The 13976-nt window shown below is 43.6% G+C and overlaps 2 protein-coding genes across 4 annotated transcripts; both read right to left on the bottom strand.

Annotated features, from left to right (window-relative positions):
• Window positions 1–529: 529 nt before the first annotated feature.
• On the bottom strand, window positions 530–5344 carry SNF8 (SNF8 subunit of ESCRT-II). 3 transcript variants are annotated; one of them, XM_035571490.2, is made up of 8 exons: window positions 5184–5344; window positions 4909–4959; window positions 4306–4444; window positions 3870–3974; window positions 2232–2304; window positions 1492–1633; window positions 1195–1269; window positions 530–770 (listed from the first exon to the last, which is right to left on the bottom strand). In XM_035571490.2, exons 1-8 carry the CDS (start codon window positions 5235–5237, stop codon window positions 633–635), a joined length of 777 nt encoding a protein of 258 aa, XP_035427383.1. In that variant the 5' UTR covers window positions 5238–5344; the 3' UTR covers window positions 530–632. The 3 variants fall into 3 exon arrangements, with proteins under 3 accessions (XP_035427383.1, XP_035427384.1, XP_035427387.1); XM_035571491.2 differs by lacking the exon at window positions 4306–4444 and having other exon boundaries at window positions 4872–4959; XM_035571494.2 differs by lacking the exon at window positions 5184–5344 and having other exon boundaries at window positions 4872–4945.
• A 1527-nt stretch (window positions 5345–6871) lies between these two features.
• On the bottom strand, window positions 6872–11688 carry GIP (gastric inhibitory polypeptide). Its single transcript, XM_035571496.2, has 4 exons — window positions 11615–11688; window positions 10407–10553; window positions 9929–10060; window positions 6872–7094 (listed from the first exon to the last, which is right to left on the bottom strand). Exons 1-4 carry the CDS (start codon window positions 11686–11688, stop codon window positions 6998–7000), a joined length of 450 nt encoding a protein of 149 aa, XP_035427389.2. The 3' UTR covers window positions 6872–6997.
• Between the last annotated feature and the right edge of the window lie 2288 nt (window positions 11689–13976).

Genomic DNA, 13976 nt, shown 5'->3' with positions numbered 1-13976 from the left:
TGTGGCTGTAAAAGAGAAGTATTAGTTTTATAGCTCTAATGTTGTCTGTCCTACCATTTCTGAATGTTTCCATTTCAAAAGTGACAATCCTCAAATGACTGCTCTAGGCAGAGATGTTTTAGCAACAGATTTTTAGACCTAATTGAGTTGAAATATATGCACAAGAGTCACTCTAAGATACCTTGTTTATATACTATTGTACATAAGATTTTTTTTGTGCAATAAAGTTTGTTTTGGCAGAATCTAGACTGTGGTACTCCTTAGTGAAACAAAGGCTCATTCACAGAGCAGAGGACTACAAAACAGTTTCTAAGATGCTTTGGAAATGTCACTGCTGGCTCTAAGATTCATTAGACAGTCACATATGCATCCTCTGAGACTGCAGTTGCAATAGCAGCTTATATATTTTTTCTCTTGCTGTGACAAGGTAATTAGTGTTTGTAACAGTAAGTGGTATTTCAATTCACAACAGAGGAGAAAATCCAAAGGTAAGCAAGTATGAATTAGTCCTATTAAACTTCTCAATCTAGACATTTTTAAAAAAAATTTATTTCAAATCCATTGTACCTGTGTTTTAGGTGATATGCAAGTAACCTCACAAGAAGAATTATATACACGCATGGAACACTTAGTCAAGGTATTGCCTCCTTAGCTTCCTCTGGAGTGATCTCCTGAGAGTACAGCTCTGTAAAGAGAGCAGGCAGCCAGTACTGAGGTTCTCCTGCTGCCTGCGTATCCAGCCAGGCCATTCCTTCCTTCAGCAAGTGTTCCTATTCAAACAGAGCAGAAACTGTGAGTAAAACTTAACTAAATGGCTGAGAAGCCATTCACAGGCCTCATCCCACATTTATTGTAGTGTAATGGAGTGTGCAGAACTCAAAATTTTTACTCATCTTGAGCAGGAAAAGATACAGTTTGGACATCCAGTCAAATCTACCCTGCATGTTTATGCAGGACCTGAGCTAACAAAATTCAAGTTTTAACCAAGACTAGTGAAGCCACAGGAATATCTACAACTCCTGAGACTCCCCTGTCTTTAACCTATGTTTAAGTAGTACATACCCTGCCTCAGGTCTATCACCTCTGCATGCTATGATAACACATCCTCACCATAGTGTACGCAGCTGTGCTGCAGGAACAGCCACTCTACCCTGTCACTGAACTCCACTGTGCACAAGAGACCTTCATACGTACCAGTATTTGCTTTGCACGTTCCATCTCCCATTTAAGACTGGACCTGATCTCATTGACTGTTACATAGCCCTTTTTCTGGAATGAGAGAGAAAAATACTGTGTGCTTATAGTCAATATTTAAGTCCATAGTTCAGATGCACATGGACAATTTTGCCTACAGGTCTGATCTAATCATAGCACAAGTTCTAGATTCACATTCATGCTGGAATTTGCACTTTCTACACCATGCTTTCCCCGTTGTGGAAGTAATAAGACTCTTTCAGGGTGGTTGTACTTTACAATCGCTTGGATCAATACCTCTGCCAGCTGCAAGACGACTGTGTGATCCATGTTCAGTTCAGCTGGTACAGACTGGACCAGATATGTTCCACCAACAGGGATAATCCCAAAGCCATTTCCCAAGACCTTCAGTTTCTTGATTGCACGAAGGAGATCATCCCTGAAAAGCAAGGGTTAATACAAGGCTTTAAACTAAGAGAGCCTCTCTCAAACTGCATCCTCAATTCTGTAAATGAGAAGAAGCTATAAGCTATAGCAAGTGGCTACTTGCTGCAATTTCAGGTAATCAACAGCCAAGAATTTCTTTTAGTGTGCATATCTTTGCCCCTCTACAGAAGTGCAGATTTTCATTAGAGACATTTGTAGCATCTAAGCTGCAAGTGCTAAATTTAAGATTCAGCCCAACTTACTAATTATGGTGAGTTGTGTCCTAACATTGATTTCTGTAAGGGCATGTATTGGTCCCTTCCTTATAGCTCAGACCACAGCAGCTTCAGCAGACTGTGACAGTAAGAGAGCTGGATTTGCAGGGAACTAGTCCTCTCCAGCTCAAGACAACAGTTCTTCATGCTTTAGTGCTCACTCTTGCTTTTTGAAATATTTAAGTCATTAACTACAGAGCATGTGTAAGTGGCTCAATTGCTAGAATTTGGAGTCCAATTAACAGCAGCAACTTCAAGCCTAGTTGAGATCGGTCACCCTCTTTTCTTCCACAAATGCTACTTGATTCCACCCTCCTGTAATATCCAGACACTCACTGGCTTACTTCCTGAGCAAACTTCCCTCTTCCCTTCAGCACTTGTTGATGAAGTTCTTCTAGTGTTATCAGACCTAGGAGTTAACAAAAGGGGACAGGAAAACATTACTGCACAGAAAGAAAACTACTCCAGCACAAGTAGTAAAGGCTCCTTTGTGTGTTTACCACTGAATCACTCCTGCCTTACATTATACAAGTGGGTTCTTCGTTGTTCCCCGTTTCAAGCCTTGGATGAGATAAGCATCTAGTCACTTCTGTTCCTACAATTAACATGCAGCACTCTGGTGTTGCCTTCTTCCACAAACTTATCAGACAGAGTTTCAATTGGCTTTGCTGTAGCCCACTCTTGGTCTCCGATTGCCCTTTTGGAGCGAAGAACACCTAGTATATTTTCATTAGGCACTTACCACTAGTAATCATAGAATCATTAAGGTTGGAAAAGACCTCCAAGATCACCTGGTCCAACCATCCCCCTACCACCAATGTCACCCACTAAACCATGTCCCTAAGCGCCAGGTCCAACCTTTCTTGAACACCCCCAGGGACGGTGACTCCACCACCTCCCTGGGCAACCCATCCCAATGCCTAGCCACTCTTTCAGAGAAGAAATGTCTCCTAATTTCCAACCTCAACCTCCCCTAGCACAACTTGAGGCCATTCCCTCTAATGCTATCATTAGGTATCTGCGAGAAGAGGCTGACCCCCATCTCCCCACAACTTCCTTTCAGGTACTTGCAGAGAGCAGTAAGGTCTTCCTGAGCCGCCTCTTCTGCAGACTAAACAACCCCAGTTCCCACAGCCGCTCTTCATAAGACTTGTATCCAGGCCCTTCACCAGCTTCATAGCCCTTCTCTGGCCATGCTCCAGGGCCTCGATGTCCTTCTTGTAGTGAGGGGCCCAAAACTGAACACAGTACTCAGTACTCTGGTGCAGCCTCACAAGAGTCAAGTACAGGGGGACAATCACCTCCCTGGTCCTGATGGCTACACTATTCCTGATAGAAGCCAGGATGCTGTTGGCCTTCTTGGCCACCTGGGCACACTGCCGGATCATGTTCAAGCAAGCGTCAACCAGCACCCCCAGGTCCTTTTCCTCTGCACAGCTTTCAAGCCACTCTGCCTCAAGCCTGTAGCACTGCATGGGGTTGTTGTGGCCAAAGTGCAGGACCCAGCACTTAGACATTTTGAACCTCACCCCATCCTGTCCAGGTTCCTCTGCAGGGCCTCCCTCCCCTCCGACACATCGACACTAACTCTTCTGGATATTGCTGTGATCCTTTAGAGACAGTCTTACTGCCAGTCTCAAAGCAGTAACTTACTGGTTTTGTACTCCTTCCAGATTGTCATTTATCACTGTCTCCCTTCCCACCGTACCAGGAATTACGGTTTTGTTACCTAGGAAGGGCACAGTTGGTTGATTTCTGTAGAAATCAATGAAGCTAGGTGACTACCAGTGGCACAGTGATAAAATGTTGTAGAAACAAAACAAGGGTTTTCAGGGGTGCAAGGAAGACAGAACCATCAGCTCCATATTCTGTGAAATCTAGTAAAGAACACTATGCTGAGTGATGCAACTCATTTTCTACATGAACAAGGAATACTCCCATTCTCCTAGAAAACAGACACAGCGCGATCCTCACCTCCATTCCTGTGTTTCAGAGCCAGGCAAACTTCAATAATCTGCACACCCAATTCATAGTAAAAGTCTCCAACTCCCAGCATTTCTGACCAGAATCCTTTACCGGCTGTGAAGCGAGAAAGGGGAAAGTGATTGGACCACTGGCAAGAACATCTTCCTTAATAGTTACTGGTACGAAGCAGCCTGCTCACAAACCTCACTGTGAGGACTCAGATGCCTCAGTGAAGAGTCTCCATTTTGGTCATCTCCACCTCTTTTGCTACCCTTTAAAGTAAATAGCACCTACAGGCATATTACACCAATTCACAAACCCCAAGAATCAAAATACCATTAGCTTTCCTCAAGGACAACTTCCACCAGCTCCACTAAGAACTGTTTACAACAGAAGAACAGTAAAACAAATCTTTAGTCATTAACCCCTGGTGCCTGCTCCTCACATGCCAGAGGATCCACTCCAATTGTTGCACACATATCCTGGAACTGGACCCGGAACTCTGGGCTTTTACGAATCTCTTGCTTGTGTTTGCTGGCAAACTCCTCCAAGTTGGTTTTAAACATGTCCAGCTGCTTAGACATCTGGAAGAGAATTACAGAAAACTATTTCTGTCTTAACACTTATTTAACACATTTTTTGGTGATCACAGACCCCATAATGCACTAAGTGGACACAGTCCTAAAGCAGCAGTCAAGATTCAGACATGCTGCTCACCCTGTACAAATGGCACCAGTGGACTCAAATAGCAGGAAACAAGAAAAAAATGCTTGATACAATTCACATGTGTATGCTTTAACACTGAATATAAACCAATATCAAACAAGAGTGGAGAGAAGACAAGGCTATTCTGAACCCATAGTTGGGCTCAGAAGGACGGCAACAGATATTCTGTGCCGTGCATGGCACAGAAACAACCCCACAGAACGGAGATGTTTCAGAGGTGACGGGAAGGGAGGCAGAACCCAAAGCAGGACACAAAACGAAGCTCAGGTCTGAGGCTGGGCTCACCACCACAAGTCACGCCACGGCAGGGGGGATCTCCCACCTGGGCCAACTGGTCTTCGGCCAGGACCGTCCCTCGCTCCTTGTACTTTGCCTGCAGGAAGAAAACAGGGCGCTGGGGACGGCGCCGGGAAACGGGCGAACAAACCCCAGACCGGAGGAGGCGGCGCTCCTTAAGGACGCGTGCATCAGAAGGACCCACGGCCCCGGGCAAGCGAGGAAGTTACCAGAGGGCACCCTGCGCTCCCGCCAGGACCTCCCTCCGCGGACCGGCACCCCACACGCCCGTCCCGGCCGCGGGCCCCGCCGCCCCCTCACCTCCGCCAGCTTTTTCTTGGCGACGGCGCCCGCGCCCACGCCCCGCCGGTGCATCGCGGCCCCTCCGCCGGCCGCGCACCTGCCGACGTCACCTCCCCGCGACGCGCGGCGCCGGCGCAGGGCGGGGGCGGGGCCTGTACGGCTCCGCTTCGCGGAGGGGCCCGGGGGTGACAGGGGGCTCGGGCCCCGCGGGGCGGCGAGTGCCCCCGGGCTGGGGCAGAGCCTCTGCTTATGCGGCCGGGGTCCCGCTGCGGGAGGAGCCCGGGGGGTGGTCAGGCCCCCGGCGTGCGGGGAGCCCCTGTGAGGGCGTGCCCGCCCCGTGCAGGGGGGCGCTAGGAGGGGGGGGGCTCCTGAGGCCGGTGTTGTGCCGGGGCAGCCCTCGGGCAGGGCTTGTGCCTGCGCAGCCCGGGATGAACTTTATCCCGCCCCCCCGCCGTTTCCGGAATCTCCAGGCGGCGGCAGGCCCGGCCTGCCGACAAACTGCGCTCGGGCTCGTACCGCGTTACAGCTCCGGCAGCTGCAGGCCGAATTCACCGACCCGCACAATGCAACGCGTGTTGTGACCCTTATGAGCCTTGCTTGGAATGACGCCTTTTTTTAAAAAGTAATTTAGTAACATTTTATAGCCCATCCCCAAATGAAGTCTTAACTAAATCTTATTTCAGCTTCAGGCTAAAATCTTTATTTCTTACATTGGCAAAGTGGACAATATGCATAGAACAGAATGAACAGAGAATATCTTCCTCCGTAGTGAGTCCGTCGATAGAGCGGAGAGCTCCTTGAGATAGGGTCCTGTAGTTACACAGTCCTAATGAAGCAGAAGCGGGAGAGAAAAGCATAAATCCCTGTGGGACCACACTTAACCCATTTTAATTTGGTTTCTACGTGAAACAAAGCATAAGTTATTGGCTTCTTTACCCACCAGTCCCCTCTGATACTTTCGAAATCCATTCTGATAGCAGGACAGACGTCTCAAAGTTAGTGAGCATCTAATAGCAAGTATCTACAGCTTTTGAGAAAAAATCAGCAACTGGTTAGGAGATAAATGCTTTTTTTTATTATTATTTCCCCCTCTGCGGGAAAGGCTGCAGGATGAGCTCAAAAGTTAATTGTTTTCTCTGGCTTGCTTGCTTGCTGGCCACTTAGTTCACATTGTCTGACCAAGCTGCATGGAATTGGCTGTAGCACAGAGCTGCCTTTTATTTTCAGCCTATTTGTGGCCAGTTCATCCTTTTTCATTCTTGTCTAACTTTTGCCACTAGCATAAATAGCTCTTCTCTCTGTTTCTTTTTTTTTTTTTTTTTTTTTTTAAACAGATGGTGACTTTGTTTCTCTCAGCCTTCATTTTACTAGAGCCCCTAAGATGGGCTCTCCATTTCCTTGAGCCTTCTCAGGACCTTCCCCTGGACATTTTGCATCCCAATTTCTTGTTGTATTTCTTTCTGAATGTCTTTCATATTTGGGTATGTTGAGTAGAAAAAGAAAAGTATTTTCTGTAAGTGGTTAGATGAACATCTAATTTTCTCATAAAAATAGGGAAAAGAATTTACCAACCTGCCTTCTCTAGACAGTCATAACTTGAAATTTGTCCATCCCCCAGTTTATCATATCAGTGATTTGAAGATTCTCTTGCAGAGCCAAACTCTGGCCAAAGCTCTTAACTCTCCAATGAAATTCAGCTGAGCTACACCATGTGAGCACTCAACAGCTATCAAAAGATGAGCATCAAGAACCTTTGGGGCAAAAGCTTTGTACAGTGCTGGAATGGGATCTGAAGGGATGTTTTTAACAACAGGAACAGGTAGAACAACCACTCACGTTGGTCTGCAGAGGTCAATCGACATTAGCCATGTCAGAAACTCCTGGTTCAAAACATCTTTCAAATCTTCTGAACCTTCCAGAGAAGTAAAACTGCAAGAAATGTGCCATGCCATAAAGACAGAGGAAAGGAAAACATCCAAATGTGTATATAACAATCTTATCCCAATTGCATCGAGTTCACAGGTATATTTTATTTTCCTTGTCGTCTAATACCTTTGACTTAGTGCATTGCTTGTCATCTTGTCAATCCTACCAACTTTTCGCTTTTTCTTTCCCTGTTCTTGGGAAATGAGACTGTTCTGCAACATTATCAGTGACAGTGGGGAGGAACTGAGGGATGAGCTGATTTAAGGAAAGAAAGCCAGGAGGATTTCTTTCTCTCTTTCTGGGTTTCAGCTGAGCATGATTCAGATTAGATACCTCAGGCTCTTGTCTCAGTTCATCTTTCTTCTTTGTTCACCACTTCCTATCTCCACAGCCAAGAGGATTCATTTTCTTCTTCTCTTATTTTTCAGTACTGTGTAATTCTTAACTAAATTTATTTGTATATATATAAAAAACTTTTTAAATCTTAAAAGGGAGTCTTTCGTCCCTCTATATTCTGAAACAGCCACGTACAAATCTCTGCCTCCCAGCCTAGATCAAGGATTAGTTAACTAAAAAGATCTGAATCCATATGGCATTTTCTTCATTATCTTTTCCTCCAGGCACCACTTAGATTTTTGACAAGGTTAGTCATTTGCTCCTTAACAAAAGTCCCTCTGCTGCCTCCTGGGCAGTGCAGTAGAGCCATGGACTAGGAGAGACAGTTTGAAGGAAAGGACACTATGCTCTTAGTAACTGTTTTTCTGTTCTGTAAAATAGAAGTGCCAGTGAAGAAGAGTGAATAAACGTACATCTTGGTGGCTGGGGGGTGTTCCCCTAAGCATAGCGAAACAACAACACAACAACAAAAAAACAACAGAACCTATTTTTGACATGATGAGATCCTGCTACAGAACACTGCTTTGATCTTGGTCAGTCTGGGATATCTAGCACTGAATATGTCTGTCAGGCTTAGGAGATGAGAAGGAACAGTCCTGTACCACCCCCCGCCCCTCCCATGCCCCATGTCCTCTCTTAAACGCAGCAGGCATCAAAACAAAGGCAGAGTGAAGCAGCATCTATGCCCCAAGCTCACAAAGGGAAGCCTTTGTTTCTGAGAAGGACCTTTTCACCCCACAAATTGTGTTTTTTATTTGCAATTAAGGAGATTAGGGGAAACACTGCATTTTTTTTAAATATTATTATTAAATGAGGCTAATCAAGCTGATTAATCTCTAGCACCAAAGGTGTGTGTGTCATTCTCCCTCTCCTTCCCTCCCCCCCAATCCTATGTAAGAACAGGTTAGAAAAATATCTGTCAGGAGTAGTTTAGAGCAAGCTGATCCTGCCTTGTAGGAGAGGTCAGACTAAATGACCTTTTGAGATCCCACAAAGCCCTTGTTTCTTTGATTCTGCATTTTCAGTATGAATAGCAATTCTCAATGTCTGATTTTCTGGGTGCTTGGCCTTAACACCTCTGTGAACCATAACAGTGCTCATTTCCCCCACCCCTGGGTCATCCCCTGCACCTTTGTTTCTAAAGCAGTTTTCATGCAAAGGCTGTAAAAGACAACAAATGCCCCCAGACTCTTGTTCTGGGTGACTGTCCATGACTCCCTGTAAGTTAGAGGTTTCATTCTCTTATCAAGAGACACTAGAATTGTGCCCGAAGGATGTGAGCTATGTGCAGTAAGTGCCTGTTTTCCTTCCTGACACAATTTTGGGACTAATCAGCAACAACCTGTTCGGTTTTGTAAAATCCCCTTCATGTTAAAGAAAGGAAATGTTTCCCTCATTTGTTGGCTTTTTTTTTTTTTTAAATAGAAAGTGCCCAAGAACAGATTTTTGTTTGGACTCAAGTGTCTAACCTTCTTTTTGAACATTTGCGACATGAAGTAAGATTGGGGGGCGGTGAAACACGCTACTGACAGGCCGTGGATATGCTGACACAGCACAAAGCTGTGCAACACAGAGATGGCACTCTCAGCCAGATGGCTTGGGAAATGAAGGTACTAGCTGGAACAAGAGAGAGCACCATATGGACTAAGTTACCTTCCTGAGAGGTACCTTTTAAGAACTAGATTGCATCGCCATCATTCCTGTAACCAGTGTAGATACGTCTGAATAAAACTGCAAGTGTCTCCAATGACATAGGTCAAAAACAAACTGGGGAATTCCTTGAGTCACTCGGGCATCTCTCCTGCATAATTTCACGTTTAGATCTCATGCTTTTCATAGTAAGAGTTTGTAGCAATGATACAATGGAATAACTGTTTTGTTTATTTTTGCCCTGTGGGACGATTTGATCAAATCAAAAAAGTTTTGCAGGAATGTATCAGTTTCATCCCAATTTTCACTGGAAAGTTTTCTTTTGTTAGGGTTTTGAATAGAATGGAATGGTTTTATTAGGTCAAAGCACTTCAGTTTAACTTCTCCATTACTGTAGTGTTAGTATGTTGCAGGAATGGATGTGCTTCAGCCCTGCCAAAAGACAGCACTTTGACTTTTTTAAAGTGCTGGGCTTTGATGAGGCTGTTCTGATACTTCCAAAGGAAAAAAACAAAAACAAAAAAAACCCTCAATCTTTTCTATTTTTGAAGTATGTATTTTGTGAGAAATTGTAAAGTTTTAGAAGCTTTTTTGTATTTTTTTGTCACTCATGAGACAATTGCAAAATATGGAATTCCCTTTTGAAACAGAAGTTGTTTTGTTTTCCTGTGCTGACAGTGTTATCACCAATTCCTGCCCTAAAACATCCCTTCAAAAATTGAACACTTGGGGACCTCATCCCTCCCTTGGGGACCAGACTTCGTCCTTATTTCCTATTCTGCCAATCTCACCTCTGATTTTTCTTGTTTTTTAGAAGCCAAGCAAAGAAGTCTTTGGCTTCATGGTTGCGCAGGTCCAAGCTTTGGCCATTCACAGCTGATACTTGTGGCTCAGCTTCTCTCTTGTATGTCTCAATGACGTTGCTGAAAAGGCAAAAATGGGAAGAAAGACATCGGCTTGAGATGCCACAAGAGGGTGCTGAAATGCTGCTTTTCCACAAAACCCAACTCCTTCCCACTCCATCTACCAAGCATACACAGAAGAAGACAGTGTTGGATAGAGAGAAGGATAGTTGTGCTGTGTGCCGACAGACAAAACACGCTTCAAGGACTTAGGAAAAAAAAAAAAAAAAGGAAAAGAAAGTCCCCTGAGAATCACTGCTGCAGTCCAAGGAAAATATCCTCAGCTCTACAGTATTCTGTAGCCATCAGTTGCCTGACAACAGCTGTCAGTTCAAATCATGGGAGCATTGAAAGTCTATGTACTTACTCGCTTTTCTTCTCTCGCCTGGCTAGCAACCATTCCACAAAGTTCTTCTTCAGCATGTTATCCATTGTGCGGCTGTAATCACTTGCCAGGGTGGCCTCAGAGTAGCGTTTTTGCACTGGTCTGGCACTGGGAGTCCTTCTACTTATGCTACAGTAAGAGTACAGAGAGTGATTCTTGCTCAGACAAGAAGCAAACACTATGCAGAATTTTGCTTGGGTTGCATGGGATTGCTCATGCATCCCCTAAGGTCAGCAAAGTTTTGTGATCACTTTTAATTCTTTTTTAGCACAGGTGATTGTTCCTGCATTGTAAAGTGAAGAGTTAACTAGAGAAGGAGCTAGCAATCTCCTCATCCATTTTTCTGGCTGCTAACACATTTGCAGCTCACATTTGACTTCTCAGGAGGAGATGAACTTGGGATATTTGCTGACGTCAGGAGTCAGAGTAGCTTTCCTGCCATAGCCTGATGGATATAGACTTTGACTAAGTGCTAAGACACTGAGTATACACAGATTCCCTTCTCTAGTGAGCTGCACACATAGGGCCAAGGGAACCTCTTCCTGTGTCCTCAAGAGCCTGAGGGGTGGACAGCAGGAGACAAGGTCCAGAACTTGAAGCCAGTGCTGGTCTGACAGTGTAGACGTACTTGGTGGCTAGCTAAGTTAGCAAAGGATATCAAGGCTGATCTTTTTTTAGTGTTATTATCTGGAATTGCAGCAACTCTTGCTGCTCTAATAGGGTTTCTTTTAGATCTTCTCATGTGGTAGTTGGAAGTTTTGTGGCAGAAATCAGAGGAAGAGATGGAAAGTCTTTATGTACCTGCTTTATATAACTGGTCATATTTTCAGAAGCTTTGAAATATCAAATGCCCCCTAGCCTTATTCATGGGAGACAATTACATTTTGTTTCTAGTTCCCAGCCAACCTTCACTTCCTGGTTGCCTTCCAGCTTGTTACTCCCAACCTGGCGCAATGTAGTTTTTAGGGAAAACTTGGGAGTTCTTGGCTCTGGTTCAAAGGCTTTAATTTGAGACCTCTCTTATCATTTGCTCATCTCTGTATGCTTTGCTGTCTTTCTATTATCCAAGAGCTACCTCAGGACTCATGTTCTCACCTATTTACCAAGATGCCAAGGGAAATAGTCTACTTGCCTCCAGTAGGAAGCTGGAAAAGGCTCAAAATACATTGTGGGTTTTCCAAAACACTTACCCTGAGACGTTCTCTTCCATCAAAACAAAGCTCAAAGAAGCAAAAAGCAGAGAAAGAACTTTCAAAGACATCATTTTCTTGGCTGATTTCTCTGTTCAAAAGCAGAGGGCAATCCAGATGCTTGGCCCCTGGGATACATAAGTGACATGACAGTGAACCCAAGGAGATGGGCAATGGTTAGGCATGTGCCTGCACTTGTAAACATGTTTCTTTCCTTGTCCTTGTGCTTGGAACAGCCTTCTCCAACCTACAAAGCTCTCCTTTGCCATTCACAGTCAAGTTACTCTTTCAATAACAATGCTCTTTCACCACAGTGGTGTCTATTAACATCTGTTCCCTATAGTTTTATTGCAGCCATCAAATTAATTGTGATTTGCCCATTTGTGGAGGCGAGGACATTGTATTGTTCCACATTTACAAGCTGGCCCTGTGGGTACCTCATTGTGCTTTAAGGGTCAATTCAATCTTAAGTATGTGAATGAGAATGCACGTTGGATCAGGCAATTCAAGAGCAAACAGGAGTTACATCATATCCTGCTTATCCCATACTGCAGTTCTGCAGGATTTAGCAGCCTGATCTAATTCCTGGGAAACTTTCTGTAGGGATGGATAATGCCTTATGTCGTGACTGGTGCCAGAGTCAGTGAATATCTGTTATGAAAAATATCTCAGGATAGTGATGGGATCAAATTCCAAGATTTATTAGTTTCAAGCTGTTCCTAGTCCTCATGTCCACAGTTCAGCTCAGTAGACCTTGGACATTTGAGCTCTTAATAACTATTCCAGCTCTGCAAACTCTGTACAAAAATGGTTTTGATCAAGGCTCATGGATGTATTTTATTGTCTCTCACCTCACTCTTTGTTATCAATATTTCTGGAATCTGCGTTGCACTGGAGAACTACTGTTAACAGGAATAATATAGTAACAAAAAGAAGTCTAGATCAGGACTTAGGTATCCCATCCTTCAAAAATTCATTCATACATTAGTGAAACTTTACTCATAAGTAGCAATTTGCATTCTTACAACTGCCCAATTATTATTTTGGAGAAAACAAGAATTTGTAAGTTTGGATGTTGTTCATAACTGAGGCTTTTTTGTTTGTTTGTTTGTTTCTGGAAAACTGTGACTTTTTTACAAATGTTTTGGCCTATATGTAGGCTGAATATTAAATGTGTTACATTATCTCAGAGATATCAAATTGAGAGGAATACTTTTAAAAGCAAAGGTGTTATATATTGAACAGTGACAAAACCCCTGAAATATTTACAGCTAAAGCCGGAAGAGGCAAATAGTTACAGAGTGTATTAATAGGAAAAGTAGGTTTCGTTATACAAAAAGCCAAAGAGTATTTTAAATGACAGTTGAGAAAAGTGTCATGATTAAACAAGTTTTCCCTCTTATTTGCTATTCATTACATATATCACTGTAGTTATGATGATGAATCTGAAAATAGCTAAGTCATTCAAGAATATTGTTCTGCTTAAGATAATTATTTATGAAAATAGGAGAGGACATATATTGTACCCTTAATTTTAAGAAAGGGTAGCACTTATTCTCTGCAGAATTTATCTAAGCAGCAAGGAAAAACAGTCTGCATTTTTGGAGATTGTAGAGAAACCATTCCTGAATTAATACAAGACCCCTTTGCCTGTATAATACTCAAATAAAGCTCAGTTAGTCCCGCCTGGAGTGTCGTTTACTGCTGTCATTACACTGTTTTGATTTTACAATTTGACTCCTTCACAAAAGGAAGAGTAGTATCTACTTGTGGGATCTTTACTACATGAAGGTCTTCAAATCCCTTGTGCAATACCGTCTGCTTTGGAAGAAGAGTTATCCCTGTTTTATTCATAGCTAAAAGGACACAAAAAGCAGCCAAGAACCAATTTCTCATCATTTCCCTGTGTAGAATATGTTTAAAGGGGCAGATCCCAGCCTGAGACTTGCCATGTACTGAATCCTCCTCTGAAATAACGGTCTTTCCCGTTACAACACGATGTGTACTGCTATAGTTCTTTTCCACCAAACCTATCAAGAAAATTGCTAGTCTTACACCACTTCAGGAAAAACTCAGCCGAAGGTACAGCTTGTTCCTACTCTGCTATAGATACTGTCTGACACTGTCAAGCACTGCTCACTCATCTTAGGAAAAAGAATAAAAAAAATATAGACTGATATAGAGCTTCTTACCTTTCTACTCCACTGAGGCTGCTCAGAAGATTTCAACCAGTTCTAGTGCTCAGAGGAGATCCTTCAGAGCCTTTATAAACATTAGCAGTGTGGGACCAAACCCACTTCCATGAGGTAAACAGGAAATCAAGCACCTACTCAAAGTAGCTCAAGCCCACTTAGATCTGCTT

Source organism: Cygnus atratus, chromosome 25, assembly GCF_013377495.2.
Source record: "Cygnus atratus isolate AKBS03 ecotype Queensland, Australia chromosome 25, CAtr_DNAZoo_HiC_assembly, whole genome shotgun sequence".
NCBI classification, from domain to species: domain Eukaryota; kingdom Metazoa; phylum Chordata; class Aves; order Anseriformes; family Anatidae; genus Cygnus; species Cygnus atratus.
This window is presented reverse-complemented; position numbering and strand designations above follow the sequence as displayed.